The sequence below is a fragment of the Fringilla coelebs genome (assembly GCF_963513975.1).
Source record: "Fringilla coelebs genome assembly, chromosome: 1".
Lineage (NCBI taxonomy): Eukaryota > Metazoa > Chordata > Aves > Passeriformes > Fringillidae > Fringilla > Fringilla coelebs.
In genome coordinates, this window is record NC_140028.1 from 44,608,662 (window position 1) to 44,630,259 (window position 21,598).

The 21,598-nt window shown below is 41.3% G+C and overlaps 1 protein-coding gene across 1 annotated transcript in view; it reads left to right on the top strand.

The window, feature by feature from the left end:
* Positions 1-21,598, top strand: part of GAREM1 (GRB2 associated regulator of MAPK1 subtype 1) — a 101,930-nt gene that overhangs the window by 17,284 nt on the left and 63,048 nt on the right. The window contains exon 2 of the mRNA XM_084215003.1: positions 5,330-5,470. Within this exon, the coding sequence (XP_084071129.1) occupies positions 5,330-5,470 (141 nt within the window). The remainder of the gene's footprint in view (positions 1-5,329; positions 5,471-21,598) is intronic.

Here is a 21,598-nt window from a genome sequence, read left to right on the forward strand (position 1 = left end):
TGAGCTCCTGGTTCTTTTCTGTAAGCCTTTTCATTCCAGAAAGAGCAAGTTCAGCGTGCTTGAGCTGATGTGCAAGGGACAGCACTAAGCTCACTTTGCAGTGTTCTGTGATGAATGAGTGGAGTGTGTCCATAACCATCTTCCTGGCAGGAGGAAATGGTATCTAGCTCATCTGGTGGGTGTAAATGGAATCTCTTGCATTACTGGAACCTTGCATGACACGACTTCTCTTTCTCTGAATTACCTTGTTACCTACTATTTTAATGTCTCCAGACGCAAAGCTTGTGCTTTAAGGTGGTGATGCAAACTCTTAGCCACAATGACAAAGTATGTGGCATTATAAAGCGTTTGTATTCCTGTACATCACTGCCTATTTTTAGCTGGGTAGTTTCTGTGAGTGAGTGAGTGAGTCATATTGGCCTGAACATTTTGCAGTGACTTGAATGTTAGTTTTTCCAATATTAGGAGGAGAACCGTACAAGTTTTGTTGTTAGTTTGTTGGTTGGTTCTTTTCATTTGTTTCATGAATTTTCTTTAGCGGTTGGTGTTGAAAAGTCATTGTTGTCTTTGGCAAGCAGAGTACATGAGACCTGTGAGTTTTCTTTTGTGGACTGTAATGGGACATTAGGAAAAGGCTTTTCTCTGAGAGGGTGGTCAGTCACTGGAACAGACTTTCCATGGAAGTGGTCAGGGCACCAAACCCGTCAGAGTTCAAGGAGCATCTTGATGATACTTACCCATATGGTTTTGTTTTAGGCAGTCCTGTGAGGAATGAGCAGTTGGGCTTGATGATCCTTACAGGTCCCTTCCAACCTGGGATATTCTGTGATCCAGGAGGAAGCAAAGAGGAGACAGGAGTACTCAGACCCTTCAAAACTGAAGTGGTCTTCAGTTCTTCTCCTGAGGCTTTGGGTGAATTCATAGACATTTTGGAATTGTGAAATGCTAAACTAAATAAAAATGCACGTGTCTTTAGAAAGTAGGCAGTGACAATAGCTTGCAGAAATGTCTCTTTTCAAGAGAAATTTCTTTCTGTGCTGCAGCATAGACATATATAAACTCAATCCCTGCGTGTAATTGACTTCTGTTTTACCACCTGGTTCTAAAAAGTACAGGTGAAGACATAATTTCATCTCTGAATTTGTAGGTGAAGGTATCCTTTTCCTCCTTCATCAGTCTTGCTTCAGTTGTTAGCTGTTAAATTGAAATGTTTACAATGACAGAGTCAAGATTTGCCAAATATGGATGATCCAGTTTTGGAACTAGAAAGAATTAATAAAGTAGTATTGGTATTTAAAAAGCATGGGACTCTTGATTAAGCAATTATCTTTTTTTGTAATGACTGTATCAACATGTGAATGATTTTCCTTTCCTGATTAGTGTTTCCCCTGCAACTACCCTTCAACAAGCATGGTATTGGCAGTATTAGAGGATTTTAGGAATTGTACAGAAATGGGTCATGCAATTAAAAAATTATAGTGAATCTTATTTGCCATGAATACCTGAAGACCTATTACAGTGCTGGTTTGGTGGTGCTAAGTGAAGTACCCAGATATTCATTGAGGTTAGAGTGTTTGTGGGAGATCAGCTTGTGTTGGAACATACTGGCTAAGTTTTCAGTTTAGGGGTGTGAGGCTTTTAATCTCAGGCAAGGATGGGTGTTGACACTTGATTTAGGGTTTAGGAGCTGCTAGCGAATCATGGGTGTCTTAGTCTCAGGCGTTATTATGAGTAAACTTGACTCATATTTTGGAAGGAGGCAGGCAACTTGGGGAAAGGTGGGGAATTGCATGTGGTAGTTCATTGCTTCTCTTGACTTTTATTTGGGGGAGTGAAATAAAAGCACAAGTATTTGCCTGTCGATTCTTTGTAGTGGTTTAATTATATTGCAGGCATGTGGGGCAGGGAGGAGAGGGTGAAAAGATAGAGCAGCTAATCCACACTGGATCATAAGAGACAAAACTGTTACTAAAGATGAGTGACCTGTGTTCTCTGTTTCTTCATGGTGTCTTATTTTTATGTAAGCAGCAGCCTAGGAGTGTGTTGAATAGGTGAGAACCGAGTTGCATAGCCGATAAATGTGAGGGCTGCTGAGTTCTCTCCCACACAGCCAAAATGTGATTAATGAAAGGCTTGCACAACTTACGCCACTGCAGCGGGGGGGGGAATCAGACGGAGTGTGTGTGGCTGTTTTGCAAGGTATGGTTGGCTGAGGGAAGTGTAAAGGGATAACTAAGCCTGGGCTGGGTTGGGCTGGGACAGGAGTCTTGTAGCAAGGGTCAGAGAGGTCTCCAGCCTGGAAAGTCCTCCCCTTCAGGAAGAAAGCAGTGAGCAAGTCTTATGGGGGAGACAAAGTAGAAGAAAAGGGAAGAAAGAAGTGAGTTGCTTTATTGTCCTCAGTCACATTTTCCTTGCATAGATTGGATACCATGATCAGCCAGGTGTTTTTGAGAGTCCTTTAATCCCTTGGTGACAAGGAGCCTCTTCCCATAAAGCAAACCCCAGGAATCTGTCTCACCAATGGTTAGGAAAGATCAGGGCTTGCTAGGGGCAGACCTGCCCTTTGTTAAGGAGCCAAGGGGAGTGTCAACTCCTTGTCACATCTGCTTCACCTTGTCTCCTCCAGTCTCCTGTGGCAAAGCACGAAATTCATTTCCGATGTAATCGGTTGCAGCAAATAATTGGTATAATGAGAATTGTGGTTTCCAAGGTTCTGTTTAAGAAAATACAGCTACTTCCAGCTGCAGACTCAATGATGTAGTCACTCTTGGGCCTGCCTTACTAATCTCTTTTTACACTCACCTGTCCCACCCAGTTTTAGTGGAGCAACCACTTAAACAGATCGCAGCATGTGTGCCATGGCTGGAAGCAGCTTTTCATAATGGGTGTCTTTATTTTCCTGAGAATATCTTCCTCAGATTCTTCGAGGGTGACCCATACTGTAATTATTTCCCTGCAATTCTGGATGTAGAGTCCAGCCTCCCTTTAGGTAATATTCTGAAATTATACCTACAGATTATAAGGCAGAGAAAATGTATACCAAAGATGCTTTGTGTTTTATTCCAAATTTGTTCACCACTGTCAGTGAAACTAGTAAAATACTAGGTCTTCCCTTAGGTATCATTGGTTGGATTTTGTTGTGGGACAGAATAATTACTTGTTGCCACAGATTATAGGAAGCATGAGTGTAACTTTCAAAACTGAAACATGAGTTTCAAATAGCAGCATTTATTATTATTATTATTACTGTTATTGTTGTTATTATTATTGTGCTTTCCCTCAAAATCATAAAACTTTGCAGCAAGCTGAAGGTAATTTTTATACATATTAGAGGTTGCCCTGTAAGCAGAAAACAGGAGATGCTCGAGGTCTGATAATTTGCTAAAATTTAGCAGATGTGTAATTCCTTCAGCAAATATATCTGAATTTCTTTCACAATATGGATGGGAGAAGAGTTCCCTGGTGCTGCACGGTAATTTTGCCACTCTTCCCTAGGCCTTACTGGTACTAAAGAGCTTTGTATACCTCCTGACTTCTTAATTTTTTATTTTTTTGGTTCTCCTCTACACTCCCATCATAGCAGTGGTTACCCATGGTTATAAGTTAAAGACACAAATGGGCAAAGCAGGAATGTTTTTAAGGTTTAACAGGCTGTGGAACAGCAGACCCATGGAAGTCCATCTATTGGACTCTGCAGGTTTGGCCACATCTCTCCCTTGTTTAGCCAGATCTGAGTGTCTGGAGGAAACAAGCAGAATCCTGTGGCCAAAGGCTGTCAGAGCAGATGGTCGTAATGGTCTCTTCTGATTTAAAATCTTAACAATTCTCACACACACCAGTTGCTCTGTTGAAAATCGTGTAGGAGGGTGCTTTCTGATAGAATGGGAGCATGAAATCAGGCAGGAATGGGCTCTGTAGAAGCTGTTGCCTACGGTGGAAGAGTGCCTGTTGCAGGCAGAAAAAAAGCTCAGTGGGAAGTAGCTCTCCTCTGCAGAGACTGAACAGAAGAAATGTCTGCTGCCCCAGGCTGAGGAAATTCTCATTCTTCCACTGCATTTTAGGGATATCAGGGCAATGTGGAGAAAGTTCAGTTTGTTGTAGTAACTGAAGGGGATGGGTTTTGTCCAAACTTGATTCCAGGGCTAAACTATTTGTGTTATTTTTGGCTGTAACTGCAGAGAGCTGGTGGGAGAGAAGGAAAACGAAATTTAAAGTTTCATTATTCTTGGACCATGTTTAGTGTCTACTGAGTGTTCCTGAAAGTCCAAGTGAGTGCTTCAGAGACACCTGGAGAAAGGCTGGTTTTTTGTGTGCTTAATGCAGAAGCGTACCGAGCAGGACTGCAGGTGTGTAAGAGCAGTTCTGTGATGATACACAGAACAGTTTCCTGCTCTGTGAAATTTTGTTCACATATCACATCACACTTGAGATGTGTAGCTGGCACTTTAAGTGGTCTGTCTAATATGGCTCTTGCAGTTCTGGGAAACCTAGCAAAGCACTCTAGACCTGATCATGCACTGCAAGCTGTAGAACAGGGGAGGATACTCTGCAGAAATGCAAAGTTGTGAGGGGCAAGGGAAGAAAGGAGAGCTGGATCTTTGGCTGTGTTTGGGGTGGGTTTGACAGACACCAGAGTAGAAGGGTACGAGAGAGTGCCGTAGAAAGGTGAGCAACACGTTGTCTGGGCAGGCTTCTGGTTGAATTTCAGTCTGAGAGGGGACTAATATGTTTGTGAATTTTTTTTAATATTTATTTATTCATTTCTCTTCTGTAAGTGACAGGATTAAGTCTATAGACATCTGAATAGCTAATTAAACAGTGGCTTGCAGAGGGATAGAATCACAAAGATGAAATCTCTGTGTCTGAAAGTGTAATATCCAGTTACTACTGTATGGTAGTGTGATGCTTTTCTTTTAAAATATGGAAATATATTTTTTCTTTATTTAAAAACCAGAGGACCTCTTGAGTACTTGTACTGAATGATAGGCAGACTGAAATAGAAATATGAAAAGTGTGTTTATGAAGAAAGTTGAAAAAGGAGCCCCAGAGCCACTACTCAGTAATTTGGATTGCATCTCTGTGATATTGTATGCGTGCACTGAGGTATTTTGCTTCATGTTTGTTTTCTGGAAGATAATGTGCTTAAGTTGCAAAAGTGAATACTGGATAGAGTTGAAATTTACTTAATTGCATTTTTAATTATCAAAATGTCTGGAAAAAAATAAACACCAATGAAAATAAAATGCTTGTTGTGATGTTCTCCTAATTCATCATGCAGTATGTGTGGTTTGTTTTCTTTTTTAAAAAAAACCCTACATCTGTTTTACAGGAGAAACTATAGAAGGTCTTCGGGACAGCGATTATCTTCTGATTCATTCGTGTCGGCAGTGGACAACAATTACAGCTCACAGTCTGGAGGAGGGTCACTACGTCATAGGGCCAAAGATAGAAATCCCTGTACATTATGCAGGTAAAGCTAATGTTCACCTGGAATACAAATTCATGCATAATGAATTGCCTGCCACTCATACTGATCGTTATATTTGAGAGGGTGAAGCTAAGCCTCTCATGCCATCGTCTGTGAATTAACTTTTTAGTAATGTTACAGAGCAAGAGATACTGACTTGCTTGGAGGGCTGCTAAATAGATGTATTTCATTGAGCAACACATTGACAGAACACGTTGCTGTGTAGAGGAATTGATTTCAATCTAAGCATAATGAGTTGCCAGCACTTCTCATGTGTGAATGTGGAAACACAAGTGTGAAAGTTTGAAATTGCCTTGAAATGTTTGGTCAAAGATGAAATAGATTTTACATTCAAGCTGGGGGGGGGGATTTTCTGATGTTTCCATGTTAAACACCAGGGACTTTTCATAATAATACTGCAGTTTTAAACTAATGCTCCTCGGTAGTGCCTTGTCTTTGTCTGCCTTCTTGGGTGATAGAGTAATACTGTTGTTCCAAGTAGCTATGATCCAACTAATCCATATTTATTTTATGATTTAAAATTATATTGACTTTGCTAGGAAATTATTTTTAATACTTTTTCCTGCTGTTTAGTGTTCTTATTCACAAGCTGAACAGAACAATACAATGAGTGGGAAGTGTTTATGTTACAGCAGGAGATAGAAAACTTTTCAAAGCTGGAAAGTGTGAACTGAAAGAGCCATGGCTACAAAGTGAAGATGTGGGCTTAGAGTTTTAGTTAGTGTTCTGTATAAACAGTTATCAATTGAATAATGTGCTTGGCTCTGCTACAGTCTCCTTTAAAACACTGTGCACTGAGGGTGTGCTGAGTTGGACGAGACCTGGCTGAATTGCTTTGTGTCAGTCACACCAGTGCTGAAGCTATTCCAGTGATGAAAGTTACACCACTTGCCTTCTGAGGTACTCTTTCTCCTTGGAGTTCACTGCTAGAATGTTAATTTTTCTAAGATATGTTTAAAAGCTTTGGTCTGATGGCATATAGTGTCATAATGCATGTGGCTCTAAAACTCTCTGAAGTTAACTTTCTTAGGACAAACATTTTCTAGTGCTTATGCTTAGTAATGTTGATTCTGTTTTTTTTTACACCTCCTGGCTGCATAAGCTCCAGTGGTGTGGACAGATAAACACTTCAGTTTCTTTGAACTGAATGCCATGTTTTAGAATTCTTACACTGATTCCTGGAAGGAGAATGGAAAATAAAATGGTTAATGGCATTAGAGATCTTAAGGGGTTTACTGAAGGCTTGGTTTGGTTCTTCATTTTTAAAGTTAACAAAGATATGCTAAGCAGGGTTTCCTGACTCTTCATGTTTCTATTCATTCATATCTTAAATTTACACAGACACCAGCAAAATAAAAATGTATCCCCTGAAATACTGCAGAAGTGTCAAAGTGCTTTTCTTCCTGGCTTGTGTTAATGCAGGAAAAGAGGGGTGTGTTTAGTTAGCAAAGTACGTTTTGCTGTCAGAGAAAGTTCCCTGCCACAAAACTCTCATGAATGAGATGAAAATTCCTGAAAGTTCAGAAGCTTCCACCTAGTGAGGAACTTACTGAACATGGGATGAGCTCCAATGTTGCCAAAGGAACGTGGCAAAAATGGTCTGTGCTAATTTGCAGAACCAGAGCACGTCTGATGGGCTTGCCTCCATGAAAGGAGAGATGAATCTATGCATGTGAAGGATTAGTTAGCAAAGTTTGGCACTTGGGTGCTGACACCTAAATGCAGTTAGAAGTGTCTTCCACACCCTAAAGACCAGCTTGTGCTGCTGTGGAGTGCCATAGAGAGGTGTGTGAGCTAGCACTGAGCGTTGCTGTTGGTGCTGCCCTGTGCAGTGCCTCATGTTCCCTGCGCTTGGGATCCAGAGCTCCCTGCTGCAGAGGCCAGCTTTAATGGAGCTGCCTGAGCCAGCCTGCTGGGCTGGCTGCTCACCTGGACTATAGGACTGATTTTTGCATGGTTAAACTTTAAACTTCTGCCCGCTAATACGTACTACCTACCAGAATGACCCTTAGAGATGGAATAGAAGAGTTCATTGGAATGACTTTCAAGGTTTGTTTTGGCTTTAATAGAGTACCTTTTCTTGTTCTTTAACCCTAAAAGAATTTCAATGTCACAAATTGCAACATGATTTTCATTGTAACAGTTGAACAGGAAGAGACACTGAAACTGATTTTATTTTCCCGAATTACAGCCTAAGTACCACAAAGTCATCACTCATATATATATATAACTATGAGCATAAAGTAAATCTTATTTTGCTACCTGCTAAATCAGGTTTAGATACACTTATTAAACAATACAATAAAACAAATACAAAAGAAATACAATAAAGCCTTACTAAAGAAAGGGAATGCTGTATTTTACATTTAAGTGAAATTTTATTACCAGAACCTGAGTTGTGCAGTCTTGCTGGTGGTGCTTTCCCTACTATGGAAGTGCTACCCTGGTTGTTTCTTTTGGTGGTGGCTGACATGGTTAACTTTTGCTGTTAAAGATCATATATGACAGCTGTTAGTGTAACCATTCTCTCTTGAATATTCTTTCCATTCTGCTTCTCTTTAGAGTAAAAATTAATGTAGCATCAAGTTAAATTTTTATGTAATTAAAACCAAATAACTAATGTGTTTCTGGCACTTAAAAACAACAAAAGTCTTCACATGTATATGGAATGGAGAGCATATTAAAATTAATGTCCTGATAGTGCCCTGTCTTGGCCTGAAAGAATGGGTTTCACAAGAATCCAAGGTAAACCATCACAGCAGATGGATATTCCTTTGGTGTTGTTTGCTTTCTTCAGGTACACAATTCACACTTGATAACTTATAGGAAGGACTTATCAGCTCTCTGTCTGAACTAGTTATGTTTTGTCCCTGGTACTCTGATATCCTTAATTTCCACTCTAAAAGCAAGTGTTTGTTACCAACAAGCTCTAGCTGACATTAAATATTACTGTTAGGTTTTGCTTAAGGCAGGACAGTAACCTTGATCTTGATAGATGTTTCCCCTGGTAGCCTCTGGAAAATACTGGTTTGTGATCTCCATTTGGAAGATACAGGGCCTGTTGGTATTACACTTTGCTGTGCTGAATTACACTGCTGTGTCAAGAAAGATACTTTTCATTCTTCTGCAGAAGTTCTGCATAGGAAGATGTGTCTCAGGGACAGGCTGGTGACCAAATCTCAGACATATCCTGTGATAACTGAAAGGCACTGAAGGCACTCTCAGGGTTTTAATACTGTGGCCCTCAGGTGTTGTCTGATTCTTCTTGCATTACCTTCCAGGACTCTACAGCTCAAAACTATCTTTCTGAGGTTTGTGTGTTTGTGTTTCTGAGGATTCATCAGCTCGAGCCACAGAGGTGTTCTGCTCTGACTGTAAATGGCTTGGGTTCAGTCTGTTCTAAATGCCTGTGCTAAGTGGCCATAGTTGTTTATGTGTGCAGATTATTGATGTGAAAGTGGATGATCAAGTTGGATGTGGTTGCTTGAAACCTGCTGCACAGGAAAAGTGGCACAGAAGGCTGTGGAGTGTGTGCATACCCCCACCTACACAGTGCAGTCTTCTCTTTCAAAGGCCATGCTAGTGTTGGTGAGTGCATGCAAGGAAAGAAAAAAGTACTTTGGGATGAATTGGCAGCATCCAGGTCATTTTACCCCAAATACTCACTCCCACATTTAATCAAATCATAACAGGACTTCTAATGTCAGGGTTTTTTAGGGCCTTATCTCTCTTGTTGCAACTGATGGTTCATTTTCTCAACTGTTTGGTTTTTTCCATTCTAAGAGGAAAGCTGTTCCTTTGAGATGATATTTTGAAGAAAAAGACACACAAATGTAAAAATGCTTTTCTTTTTCTGTAGTCTTCTACTCAGTTTTGCCCAGAGTTTGGAGGGAATGCCTCTTACGTCTCTGCTGCCGTCTGTGTGCACACAGGAGGCAACTAATAATAAAAATATTTCTATAAAGATATTAGAAAGTAACACCCTACTCCAGGGTGTGCCACACTGTAACACATCCGGGATGTTGAAAATACTGCTGTGAGCTCACACCTCTCTACCACAGACTGAAGGTGTGCAGTTGCTAATACAGAGTAATCACTGGTGCCCCGCTCTGGTTGCTTACCTAAGTGTGCTGATAGCTTTCTTAATGTCTTTTAAATGAGGAAATATAAAACCTTGTCATGTGAACCTTCCACAGGTGGGGTGTTGGATGGGAATGAGTCAGAAGGCCCTTCTCTGGTGTTGGAAGTGGTGTACAACAAACACCCCACTGAAACCTGTTTCTACTGGTTTGATTTGTTAATCACAGAGCTGTGCCTGCTCCTCCCCGTGTCCTGCTAACACGGAGGAAGACGCTCTCTGCAGGTCCTCTCAGGAGTGAACTTGCCTTGGCAACAGGAGAGCAGGACAGCTCCCTGAGATTTGGCAACATGCAGCTGCAGAAGTTCTCTCCCAGGTCCAAAGGCATGGCTGCCTCCAAGGCACAGTTTGGCCATTCCTGTAGGCTTAGTGCTCTCCACTCTGGAGGAGCCATCCCTTGGACCCTGAGGGAGGAGAGCATGGTGTGAGTTAGTACCTCCCAGTTGTCTTGAGATGATGCCAGTGACAGCAGCTGCTGTTCCTCATTAGCCACCCTGAACCTGCTGCATCGTGGTTTGGGAGGTCTGGAAGAGCTCAGATTTTTCCTTCAGTGATGCTGTGCACTTTGAGATGTTTATAATATGTTGGGTCTTCCGTAGGCTTGCTGTAGAGCTCTCTGCCTGGCCCTGGGGAGAAGAGTGAGCATTAGACTGGCACGCATCCTTTGCTTGTCAGCATTATGGTATCTGCTGCCAGCTTGTGTTACTTTGGGGACAGAGCCTGCTTAAGTTCAGTCCAGCCTCTCCCCTCCCTCAGATGCAATTTCATGCTGCCTGCTGCTCACGGAAGGTGGTGCTGCACAAAGAGCGCTTTGTCCCGCGCTTTGCCTCCCCTGGCAGAGCGGGTGGTGCCGGGAAAGCGATGCCTGCTCTTCTCAGTGAGCTGAGCAGCACAGCTCCGATGGGGTAATTGTAAGTTCAAAGAGGTGGGTGAGATCTAAGGCAGGGAGGGACACTGCCTTAGAGAGAGAACTGAGTAAAGAACTTAGGTGAGTCCTTTCCAGCCAACAGGCACACCACTCCCTGATATGAAATGTTTTGCACTTTAATTTGTGTTTTGCTTTGAACTTGACCTGGCACTGAGCTATCACTTAGTTCTCTTGAGGCTTTTGTGCTCTGCAGCTGAATTTCACTTTCTAGAGAGCAGGGCCCAAATGCAATGCTCCTGAGAGAGGCAGGCTGCCATGTGTATGTGGGTTGGTAAATGATTAATGAATGGATATCTTCTTCCTCAGAAGAAAACCAAGAAAACAACCTACCCACACATTTAATCCCCCCAGTACTTGAGTTTTGTTTAGTTTTTTCTTTTTTTTTCTGAAGAGTTGTGCATCTACAAAGCAATCGGAGGTTTGAAAACTTTTCACAATTACTTCTAATAAAAGAAAGCATTGCCACCAGCTTATAGCCTTCATGCTTTTAAAAGAGAAATATGACTTCTGTAGTTCTGAATACTTGACTGTGTGAAGTTTCTTGAGAACAGCAACCTTTCTTTCCCCATAAACATGTAGAAGAAAGTGTATTTGGTATTCATTTAAAAGTCTGATTGTAAAGTAGTGCCTGAATATTGCAGAGAGAGAGGTCATTCATTTTATTGAACAGTTTGTGTCTCCTCAGCTCTGAAATCAGTAATGTCTGTAACACTTGTACTTGCCCATACAGCATCATTATATGTTTTTCTGGGAATGTTTATGCTTTAAAATATATTTTTTGACTTGATTTTAGTTTGTTGCTACCTCATTTTCCCCACAAAGTCCTATTTTTTTTTTTTTAATTCTAGGAAATCACAGCTTTGTAGTCTGGAAATTCTTCATATTCCTGACTTCTCAAACCTGTCACCTTGAAAAACTGGATGAACTCTTCTTATATACAAGGAAATATCCATATTTGTCTTTGGGGTTTTTTTCTCAGAGAGTTACCTTCAAGTTGTCAGACTTTCCCATGGTCCTGTCTGTTATTTCACTTTCTGTGCCCATTTAAATTTTGGCAAACACTTCTCCATTGATCTACAGCGCAATATCAAATTGCAGAATCAAAATGCAGTCAATGAGATTGCTGGCAAAAATTACTTATTTCTTTTGCATCTCTGGGTGCACTTGTTCTTCCTGTTCTTCCATCTTCCCCTGTTAGCCAGTCTGGTGAAGCAGCAGCTTTTTACCTAATTTTAATGAAATATTCCCCTTTTGCCAGATCACCTGTGTTGGAGAATCTTGTCTACGTTGTGTTTTGTTTTATAACTGCTAAGGAAAGTATACATATGTCTTCTCTTTTTCTTTTTTTTTTTCCTGTTTCTTTCTTTGTGTATATACAACCTTATGTCTATGAGAGATTCTTGGTATCCCCTACAGAACTTGTAGAATTTGCTTGATGTTCAGCTTGGTGGGTGGATATATCAAAGTCTGCATCCAGCTTTTTAATGATACCACATTTCACATCTTTTTTGTTCCAATTTACCTTTCAGATATTTCAGATGGGCCAGACAGCAAAACTGGAACTGCTATAAGAGTCTGCAGCCCTCAAAGACTGTTGCTCTTTGATGTAATGAAAAAAGTGGGATTAATTCACAGGGTAGTAATATTCCAAGCAATGGAAGAAAAGGCTGTGTCCCAGAAGTTCATGGAAAGAAAATACTTATATATTCTCTCTTTCTTTCTAACCTGGAGTAAGAGTCTGTGGTTTGTAGGCACCAGCTCTACTCTAAAATATGCTTGGTTCCATGGGGTTTGCTTGGTGCCTTAAAGAAACCAAAAGCTTGTGATGACAGGGACGTTTTCCAATCCTGTTACAGTGAAGTACTAGGTGGGAAGAGGTGCATGCTTTTAAATACAGCTGTCTTGCCCTCTTGCTCTCCTCTACCTTGACTTCAGCACAAGTATAATCTCATCCTCATTTTAAAAAGAAAAACCCTACATTTTGGTTCAGCGTTGAATTGTGTTTTATTTGTGAAAAGGGAGGTAGGAAGAGGAAACTTGCAGCTCTTACAACTGATGACTCCTAATATCACATGTTCCTCTCAGACTTCCACACTTCTTGGCTGTTACTCAAAGTCTGCAAACTTAAAACTTGCTGAAATTCAGCTGTGACCTTACAAGCATTCACTGTAAGGTGGTTGGTGGGGTTTTTTGTTTCATTCTGTTTGCTTGTTTCAGATCTCCATGAGCAGCAAAAAAAGCCAATTGGAGTTGCATCAATTAGGAAAAAGTTCTAGAGGCCCATACAAAAGAAATTAACTGGGGAGGATGGCTTTTTGAAAGATTGCAGTTGAGGGCAGGGTAGAATAGCAGCCAGGAAACTGGTTCCCAGAAGACTGGGAGATGGCCTGAATCACACAGGATTTGCTTGGCATTGCTTGAATTACTTTGCCTGAGCTCTTGGCTGGTACTGTGGAGTGCTAGGCTCATTTGCATGATGCTGGAAAGACTTAAGTGCTTGGGAGAGGGTCTTAAAAGCTGCCTAACTTAACCACTGGGAAGCTGAGAGAAAAAGGGTGATCCCCACTGGGAATCTGAGGTGTATTCAGTGCTGCACTTGAGGTTCTGGTCTGATCCCACATTTCTATCGATTTGAAGCTACCCTAAGCACTGGCTACAAGAAAATTGGAAATGTGGCTCCTGAGTTCCCAAGAGACAGCTGTTCTCCTCTTTCATGAGGAGTCTAACTTCAGAATTCAGAAGGGAGGAGTTGCATGAACACTACAGCCTACCCCGCTGGTGAGCTCCTGCCAGCAAGGTTGGGGCACGGAAGCAGTTCCTGTTTCTAGGCACTGAGCAAGGCATGAATAAAGTGAGGAGCTGCTTCATCCCTTGCCTACCTGACAGGCCTGTAGAAAACCATACAGTTAAAAGTCTTTAAGGACAGTTAAGGAGCTCAAAAAGAGGGTTTCTTAGTCTATACTCCATAATTGCAATCTGGAACTTCACACCAGTTTTCCTGAAGCAGGAGCTTTGCTGTGTTAAGACCACCCATCTCACTTTGAAGTTGTCCCTTAATGAGCTAAAGGGAGTTGTAAAGGCTATGTTTAATCAGGTAAAAAATATACTTTCTCTTCTGTGCAAACTTGGGGGAAGAATTTTTATTAAATTCTGAGAAATGGGATATTTTGAGTTGATGCTTCATGTGGGCAGTGATGCCTTTTGTTAATCTCTTACGTAACACTGCGAGAATTTTCATTTTTACAGAGTACCAGGTGCAGAAGAAAGCAAGCACATGTAACTGCTAGAAAGGAAGCAGTCACCAATACAGCTATCCCATGACTCTTACCTGCGTCACAGCTCATGCTAGTAGTGGATGAAGACTTGCAAAGAAGTAAAGCCCTTAATGCTTGGGGAATTTGGTTATGGACTACTGCACATCTCTTTTCATTTGGTTGATTCTTCTGATTTTGGTTTCACTTTGTTTCAAGTTCATCCCCACTTTTTCCTGTACTGATGACTTGTTACATGGACTAAATCTGCATGGGAATTTGTGAGGGAAGAAGTTGCCATGAGCTTTCTATAATTAGTCTATGAAATCTCTTTCAGACAGACTGTCCCTTTTCCTTCTGGGGGCCGGAGGGGGAACTGTTACAACTGAGCTGACATGGCAAACGAGCAAGGCAAAAATTATTGATGTCTTTCCCTTCTGTAAATACAGAACCCAGCTGGCAGGAATGTAGAGCAGGAATTTTGATAGGTCATGTGTGTTTAGGGAGGGAGCCGTAGAGAAATCTCACAGGGTGATGTCATCTTGTGAATTTTTGGATGCCCAAACAGATGTTTTTTTTGGTTTGGGGTTTTTTTTGTTTGGTTTTTTTTTTTTTTCCCTGCTGGAGCCAGTATTTGCTGCTGAAAACAACTGATAGGAAGTGTTGTAGGAATTCTTCAGTCAGCATCCTCCCTATGGAAACCAGCACAGTTCACGTCTGGGAACGAGTGCTGGTCACGTCAGTGCTGCCAATTAAAGCAGCTGACATCATGGATGTCCTAAGCTTTGACTGAACTACTGTGCCAATAAGAAAATAAACCCATGCTATTTAAGTCATGTATAACTGTTTATATGGGAATGTAATTTGTGTGATTAATTTAGCCTGTGATCCAAGGCAGTGATTTTGCTGTGTCAGGGAAAGGCACTTCTGTGAGCTTTGAAATGTAAAGAAGTGGAAAAACTGGCGTTTTCCTGTATTGTGGGCTGTTGTGCAGAGATTTTCTGTTCTCAGTTGGCAGAGATGAACTTGTTTCAGTAGCAAGGAGGGGAGGGAAGCTATTAACACTAATAGCAAAGGTGACCATTATTACCTGCATAGGAGGAACACGGATATTTAACTTCTTCCTGCTCTGAAGGACCTGTGCAACAGAGAGAAACTGAAAGCCTGTACTTACTTTTTTGCAGCTTTATGTACAGATATGAAGTTCTGTCTTCCATTCATCCCCTTTACTGCAGGTGAGCCCCAGCCCTGCTGTTGAGCCCAAATGTGCAGTTTGGCTCCAAAGCTGGGTGGAGCAGAAGCAAAGAAGGAAATCCATTGTACACTGTAAGAGGGCTTTGATAAATGTCCTCAAACTAGGAACACCAGGCTGCTGAGCCACCTGTCACAAAATCTACAACACTGACAGATGCTACTGTCATCTTGGATGGCTGATAGCCTATGTAAAGTTAAGAAAGACCTTTCAAATCAATGTGTTAAGGTTATGTTTTTCAGGGGAGGCACCTTGACATCACGCTCTTGAAATATTTGTCACCAGTTCAACCTTTCCGGTTCATCTCACACGAATTCTATATTGCAGCGGACTGGGAATAGCCAGCCAAGGCTGGCTGGCTGCATTTGAGTGCCTGAAATAACTCAAACCAGCTGTATCTGTTCCTTGTTGCCTTATTTCATGGCACTCACCTGATCCTTCTTCTGCTGTGTGTGGACCAGCTCATCATGAGAAAGGTCCCATTTTTGTCATGATGGCTGCACACATGCTCAAAAAGGAAGAGGGATGTGTGAGTAGGATGCAAGATCCCACCTAAGGGTCTTCATCAAAATGATTGGAAGAGCATTTGTTGGGTTCTGCCAGAATAATTGGTTTGTGTATTTTATTTTGTTTTTTTAACAATTTATAACTTTTTGAGCATAGGCGAGTGTGAGGTGTGTGTCTGTGGAGGAGAAAGCATTCAGCAAAAAGTGAAAAGCTGACTGGGAAAGCTGTCTCTGACAAAATGCTGCCTGGGCCTCTGCATTTCCAGACCCAAAAAGTAAAGTCTGTGTAGGCCAAGTGGTATCACTGTGAAGCTTGATGGGAAAAGTGAAACAGGTGAGATGGATGGGCAGGGTGACTTGAATAATCCATTGTATAATCAATTGTATCATTGAATAATCAATTGTAGTTCTTTAGCTACAATGTCTCTGCTAAATTAATTACATGGGCTCAAAGTAGGTGGGAGAATTAAGATATTGGCTACACAAATGGCATTGCCAAAAACAGAAGAAAAACAAAGTAGTGCTACATTAGTTTAATGGATCTGAGTTGAGAGATTCTTACAAATGTGGCTTAGAAACCCAGAGCCAGCTGCTGGGAAGGATGTGTCCCTCAGTCAGTGTAGGTAAAGAGCTAAAGCATGTCCTGGGGTGTGGGATGAGAAATACTCTGAGCAGGAATGAAGTTGCTGTATGATACTAAATCAGCCTTAGGCTTCACTAGACACTGTGGGACTTTGGATGGGGGAAATGGTCAATACTTGTAACATTTCATGGTATCAGATTATTTTTATGCAGTGCTGTTGAACCATCCAAGAGGAGAGTTGCTATAGAAACATAACACATGAATTTAGACAAACTTTCTAAATGAAATCAACAGAAAACCTGAATTTGAGTTCAGACTGGTAGTGTCTTAAAACAGAATGTAAATAGAAGAGAAGGGGACATTTATAATAAGATCTAGTATGCATATGTTCCTATCTGAAAAACTGTTTGGAGTGTAAAAAAGGCTGAGACGGACTCGAAATCCTAAGAGTTGGGGTGGATTGCTTGTTCTCCTTTTTTTTCTTTTTTTTTTTCAATTTGATTGCTGCTGACTCCACTGTCCCATTTCAGGAATTTGTGACTGCCTGTGGGTTACCTGTTTGTCTGCTGGTGTGTCAGTACACACACTGTCAAAAACACACAAAGGTGTCAAAGGATCTGATGGATCTAGTGAATCCAAAGGTCTGCAAAAGCTGTTCCAGGCAGATGGCTGGGACCAGATGTGCCTGTGCTGACTTTTGTCACCCTGCTGGCTGTGGGAGTGTTAGGGCAGCAGTAGGGAGGGAGGGGTGTGAGGAGCAGGAGGTGCTGGTAGGAGGGGGAAGTAGGGGACAGTAGCAGCAGCAGCATGGGTGGTGGTGGATGGCAGCAGGAGGAGGAGATGGAGGGACAAGGGCTCCCTCCTGGGAGGTCAGGAAACACTGGCCTTGCAGGGATGAGGCATTGTGCCAACCCTGCTTTGGGATCAGGGCTCCCCTGTCAAACTGGGAACTTTTTCTGAGCATTGAGTAGCTCTCAATGCTCAGCTTAGGAACATTTCTGGTGCCATTTTAGCAAAAAGTTGCTTTGCTAATCTGCATTTCTGGTTAAAATTTTAATAACTAGAATTAGTCTGTCTAGAAGAAAGAGACATATGGCAAGCAAATGGCCTTTTTTAATGAGCCTCCCACTCAGCAGTTGGCTGCTCATCCAGTTTGTGTGTGGCACAGTCTTAGAGCAGCATCTTCTTGCCAGATTTGAAAAAAAAAAAAAAAAGTTAAAATCCTGCAACTTTTTGGTGAGTCTCCTTTCAGGAAAGGGGTTAGGAAACATCATCATGTAAGTATTAGAGGGACAAAACTTCTGTAGCTTCTGCAACAATTTGTTACCAAAGCTGTATGAAATTTTTCTAGAACCTGGTTTAGAAAACTGGAAAGCACAGAGTTCTTTACCTCTCAGTGGTGGCTGGATACCATGTATACTTTTTTAGAGCATGTGAAATTTTCAATGATAAATAAAACAAAGTAACGTAATGGCTGACTTCTGAAAGTCACAGTAGTCTGAAAGGCTGTAGTAAATGATAGCAGCTGGTCTATAAAATCCTATTAAAGATAATTTCAATAAATACTTGTCAGAAAATACTGTATTTGATAGCCAGTAGTGGGTCTGGAGGATTGATGGGACCATTGTTTCTGAACCATGGGTGCCACCAGTGTGGGAGCATAAAATTTATGATGATCAGTCTCTGCTGTTAGTAATGGCTGTGTGACTGATCTAAGAGCCATCCATTGCCAAGGTGTAGCTGTGTAAGGATTCATGCAAGTGAAAACTTAGTCATTTATTCCTCATTCAGCCTTAAGACTTCAGATGAACTTGTGGCAAGGTCAGGCTGTCCTTCAACACTTAACTTTGCCTGCTGACGGATATTCTGTGCTGTGGCAATGATTTAATATTGGCTCTGACGTTAGTGTTTGTTCTCATGTTGGAATTAGTTTGTGTGTAGCAAAAGGAGAATGCCTCGTGCTCCATCACCTTGCTGCTAACCCCTTCTGAAGTTCTGCCTTGCCTCTTGTGCAGTAGTGCTGCTTTTCCTACTCCTGTGACTTCTAACACTTCTATCACTTTTCACTTAGTGATTGCTTTGGAAGTGCAAAGTACTTTGCTACCCCCCATGTGCATTTGTGGCTACCCAGCCCTCAGCTGAAGAGTGAGGGCTGCTTGTGCAGTCCTTTATCTTGAGCCCTGCCACTACGTGGTGGGTTTGTTGGATCCTCTATAGGAAAGAGGCTGTTTAAGTACTTCTACAAGAAAGAAAGAGAGATATGTTTCAGACCTGTTTCAGTAGGACTGTCTGAAAAAAGAATGGGAGGTACTGGAGCTCACTGGGGTGGGAGCAGTAGCAGTGTGTACCTAACCCTTCACCTGGTGCTGTTTACTTTGTCTTTAGTTGCCATTTCTAAAATCCTTGTGGCTCTTTCAGAAGAGAAAAGGAAGCTATTAGCAGCAATGACTGTGTTCATCCGGCTCTTTTGATAGCATATGAACCCATAATTGCAATTTAAAATAACTTCTCCCAGTCCATCCCTTGGCTGCACAGTTGTTATCTAAGCAGGCTGGAAGCAGAGCTGTGCTGCTGGCCTCAGGCACTGCCAGGTCTGGTGTCTGCAGACTGGTTTAAAGTCTGGGGATGAGCTTTTCAGCTGGCTAACACAGTCTGGGTGTTGGAGATCTTTTTGTAGACTGTTAATCTTCAGTCTTGCTTCAGGCTTTCTTCCAACTGTGTGTGTCTAGCAGGGACTCTCGGGAAGCTCTCTCTCCCCAAGCTTTGCCTGGACACATGCCAGCTGAGTGTGAACATACAAACCTTTTCTATGTCACATTGCTGGTGACCAATTATAGCAGCACAATATGGAGGCAGGGAGAGTGGAGGCATTTGACCCTCTGTATTTGCCAAGTCACATTATCATAGCAAGGTGTGAGTAATAGCCTTTCTCTCTCTCTTTAAATATATATACACTGCAATAGCAGATCTTTCTTTGATTTGATTTCCTTACTATCTGTATACCTGAAGGCAGACTACTCTACATCCTCTTTGTCTGTAAGCAGTAAAAATCATTCAGTCTGAGTAGCTGGAACTTCTCGGGGGGGAAATGTAAATATATTTTAAGGAAGGTATGCTCTTATAGGCAAATAGCTAAAAAAGCAATGTAGCAAAATTGCCTACCTAATTTTACCAGTGGGGCTAACCTAAACTTTGTTCTTTGCTGTTGGGATGCTCATAGGGGATTTAATTTTTTTAATCTAGGTCTTCCATTGTAAAGTGTAAAGGGTGTGTACACTCCTATAGCATGGTGAATTAAATAAGATCAGTGAGGAGCTGGTAGGTCCTGCTGACTGTACAGTAAGTAGTTGACAGTTTCCTACCTGGGAGTAAGCTCATAAGGTATCCAGCTTATTTCCAGTGTGTTAAACTCATCTGAAAAACAGTAAAGAAAATTTAAGGCAACTCAAAATCAGGATTTTGCACTTTCCGTCTCTGGTTCTCCAAAAATAGCCAGAAGAATTCTTTCATGGGCAGATTTCAACAATACTATAGTACTTTGTTATATTTCAGAATTTCATTTACTTTCAGGTGTCTAATGTCACAAATTTCAAGAGCACAGAATAAAGTTAACTGATGTGCTTGAGGGAGATGGTGAAAGAAGTATGTGATGCTGTGAAATTCCTCTATGACATGTTGCCACAACTTGTGTACATCTGAGTGGGTGTGCAAGGAAGCTGGTGTTTCCATTAGAAAGTCCCTGCAAAAGAAGTTTGAGGTCCACACTTTCCATTTTGGAAAAAGCTCGTAAAGGAGTGGGGAAGGAAAGTTAAGTCCTAGAATTAGAAACTTTTTAAGTGTTTAAGGGCTATGAAAATTAAATTTCTCTTCCCCAAGTTTTGAAAACAAAGATACTATACGAATGCTTCGGAGGGGATTGCTCTGCCCAAATCACTAGCAGAATTATCTGCTGCCTTGCTTAATAGAAGGCTAGTTTTTCAGGATAAGAACAATTTCAGCTTTAAATGCCTGTTGTGCTCATAAGCTGCTCTGATGGATAGGAGTTGTACTGCATGTAAGCAGAGACCCTCACTTTGAAGGGCCTGTGTCATAGGAGCCATATGTGTGATTTATGTGCACATTTCTAGTGCTTGCATTGTGTGTGGTGAGGATGGGTATTGATTGTTTTCCATACTTGCTGGTCCAGTCACAGTGATGCTTAGATGCATTTATAAAATGAAGTGGAGGAGAAAATAAGCATTACTGCCTGGGGCCTCCCCTTGAGCATCAGTAAGCCCTGCTCTTCCAAATCTGAATCAAAAGTTTCAGCTGTTGCGTTTCGAAAGGCAGCACTTGAGTAATACTTGATCTTGTTCATAATTTAGTTGGATCAGTTTTAAAAGTACTCTCTTTGTAAAGGCTTAGCTGTTTATGAAGCTCAAAACCTTGTTTGGATAGCTATTTGGAAAACTAAAATGGGGGACCTGGTTGGTAAGCATTTGCCCAAGGCTTCAGTATCATTGACTTCAAAAGAAATCAACAATAGAAACAATTTGGGCTGGTTTTGGCAGATGGGGCTTTTTGTTTCTTGCTTTCCTCAGTTGGAGGGATGATCTTGGGAACAGAGACTGAATACTTTGACTAGCAATGTTATAAATATTAGTCTCCCTTGCAGGAATTCTCTGTACTAAACAAATAAACAAAACTGTTTTAAAAGTTTGCTCTTACATGTGAGGAACCATTAAAATGAATACAGACACCCTCTTACCTATGTCCTCAGACAGTTTCTCTGAAATAGATTTAAAAATAACATTGTGTGTTGTCCTTTTACATTTAGGCTCCATGTTGTTGCATGCTACAGCATGTCATATCATGGCTTCTTAGGCTAGATGAGTTTCAGTAGTTAATTATGCTTAAAATTAACAAATGCTGTAACTCTGAAATTTATCTTGAGTGATTTGGTTTGTTGTTCTAGGGCTTAGTAACCCTTGTCAGGTAGTTCTTCAGCAAGTATTGTCTTTATTTGAAATGCTCAGCAAGTTGTTCCCCTTGGTAATTCTTCACTGGAGGAAACATTCTTCTTTCTCTGCCATAAGAAGGAAGTGGCCACGGCACGTGGGTGATGTCAGAACTTTTGGGTAATGTTTGAAGTAAGTGAAAAAGCAAATAGCATCATGGAAGGATTAGGTGAAACTCTTCACTGGCCTTTCAGGAAAATTTTTCTGGATGTATGTAACATTTCCTTAGCTGAGCCACTGATTTATTTTTTTTTAACTTTGTCTTTTTTCAAGGCAGTGATAAAAGTCCCAGTAATCTCAATAGGAGCAGAGCTGGATCACCAATAAGGGCTCTTGAGAAGAGCCTGTTTCTGAGTATTTGGAAGTGCTTGTATTCTCTCTCTGGTGTTCTGCTCATACTACTATGGTTCAAAAAGTGAGAAATATAAGGAAGCAATGTGGGTGGCTTTTGGTTA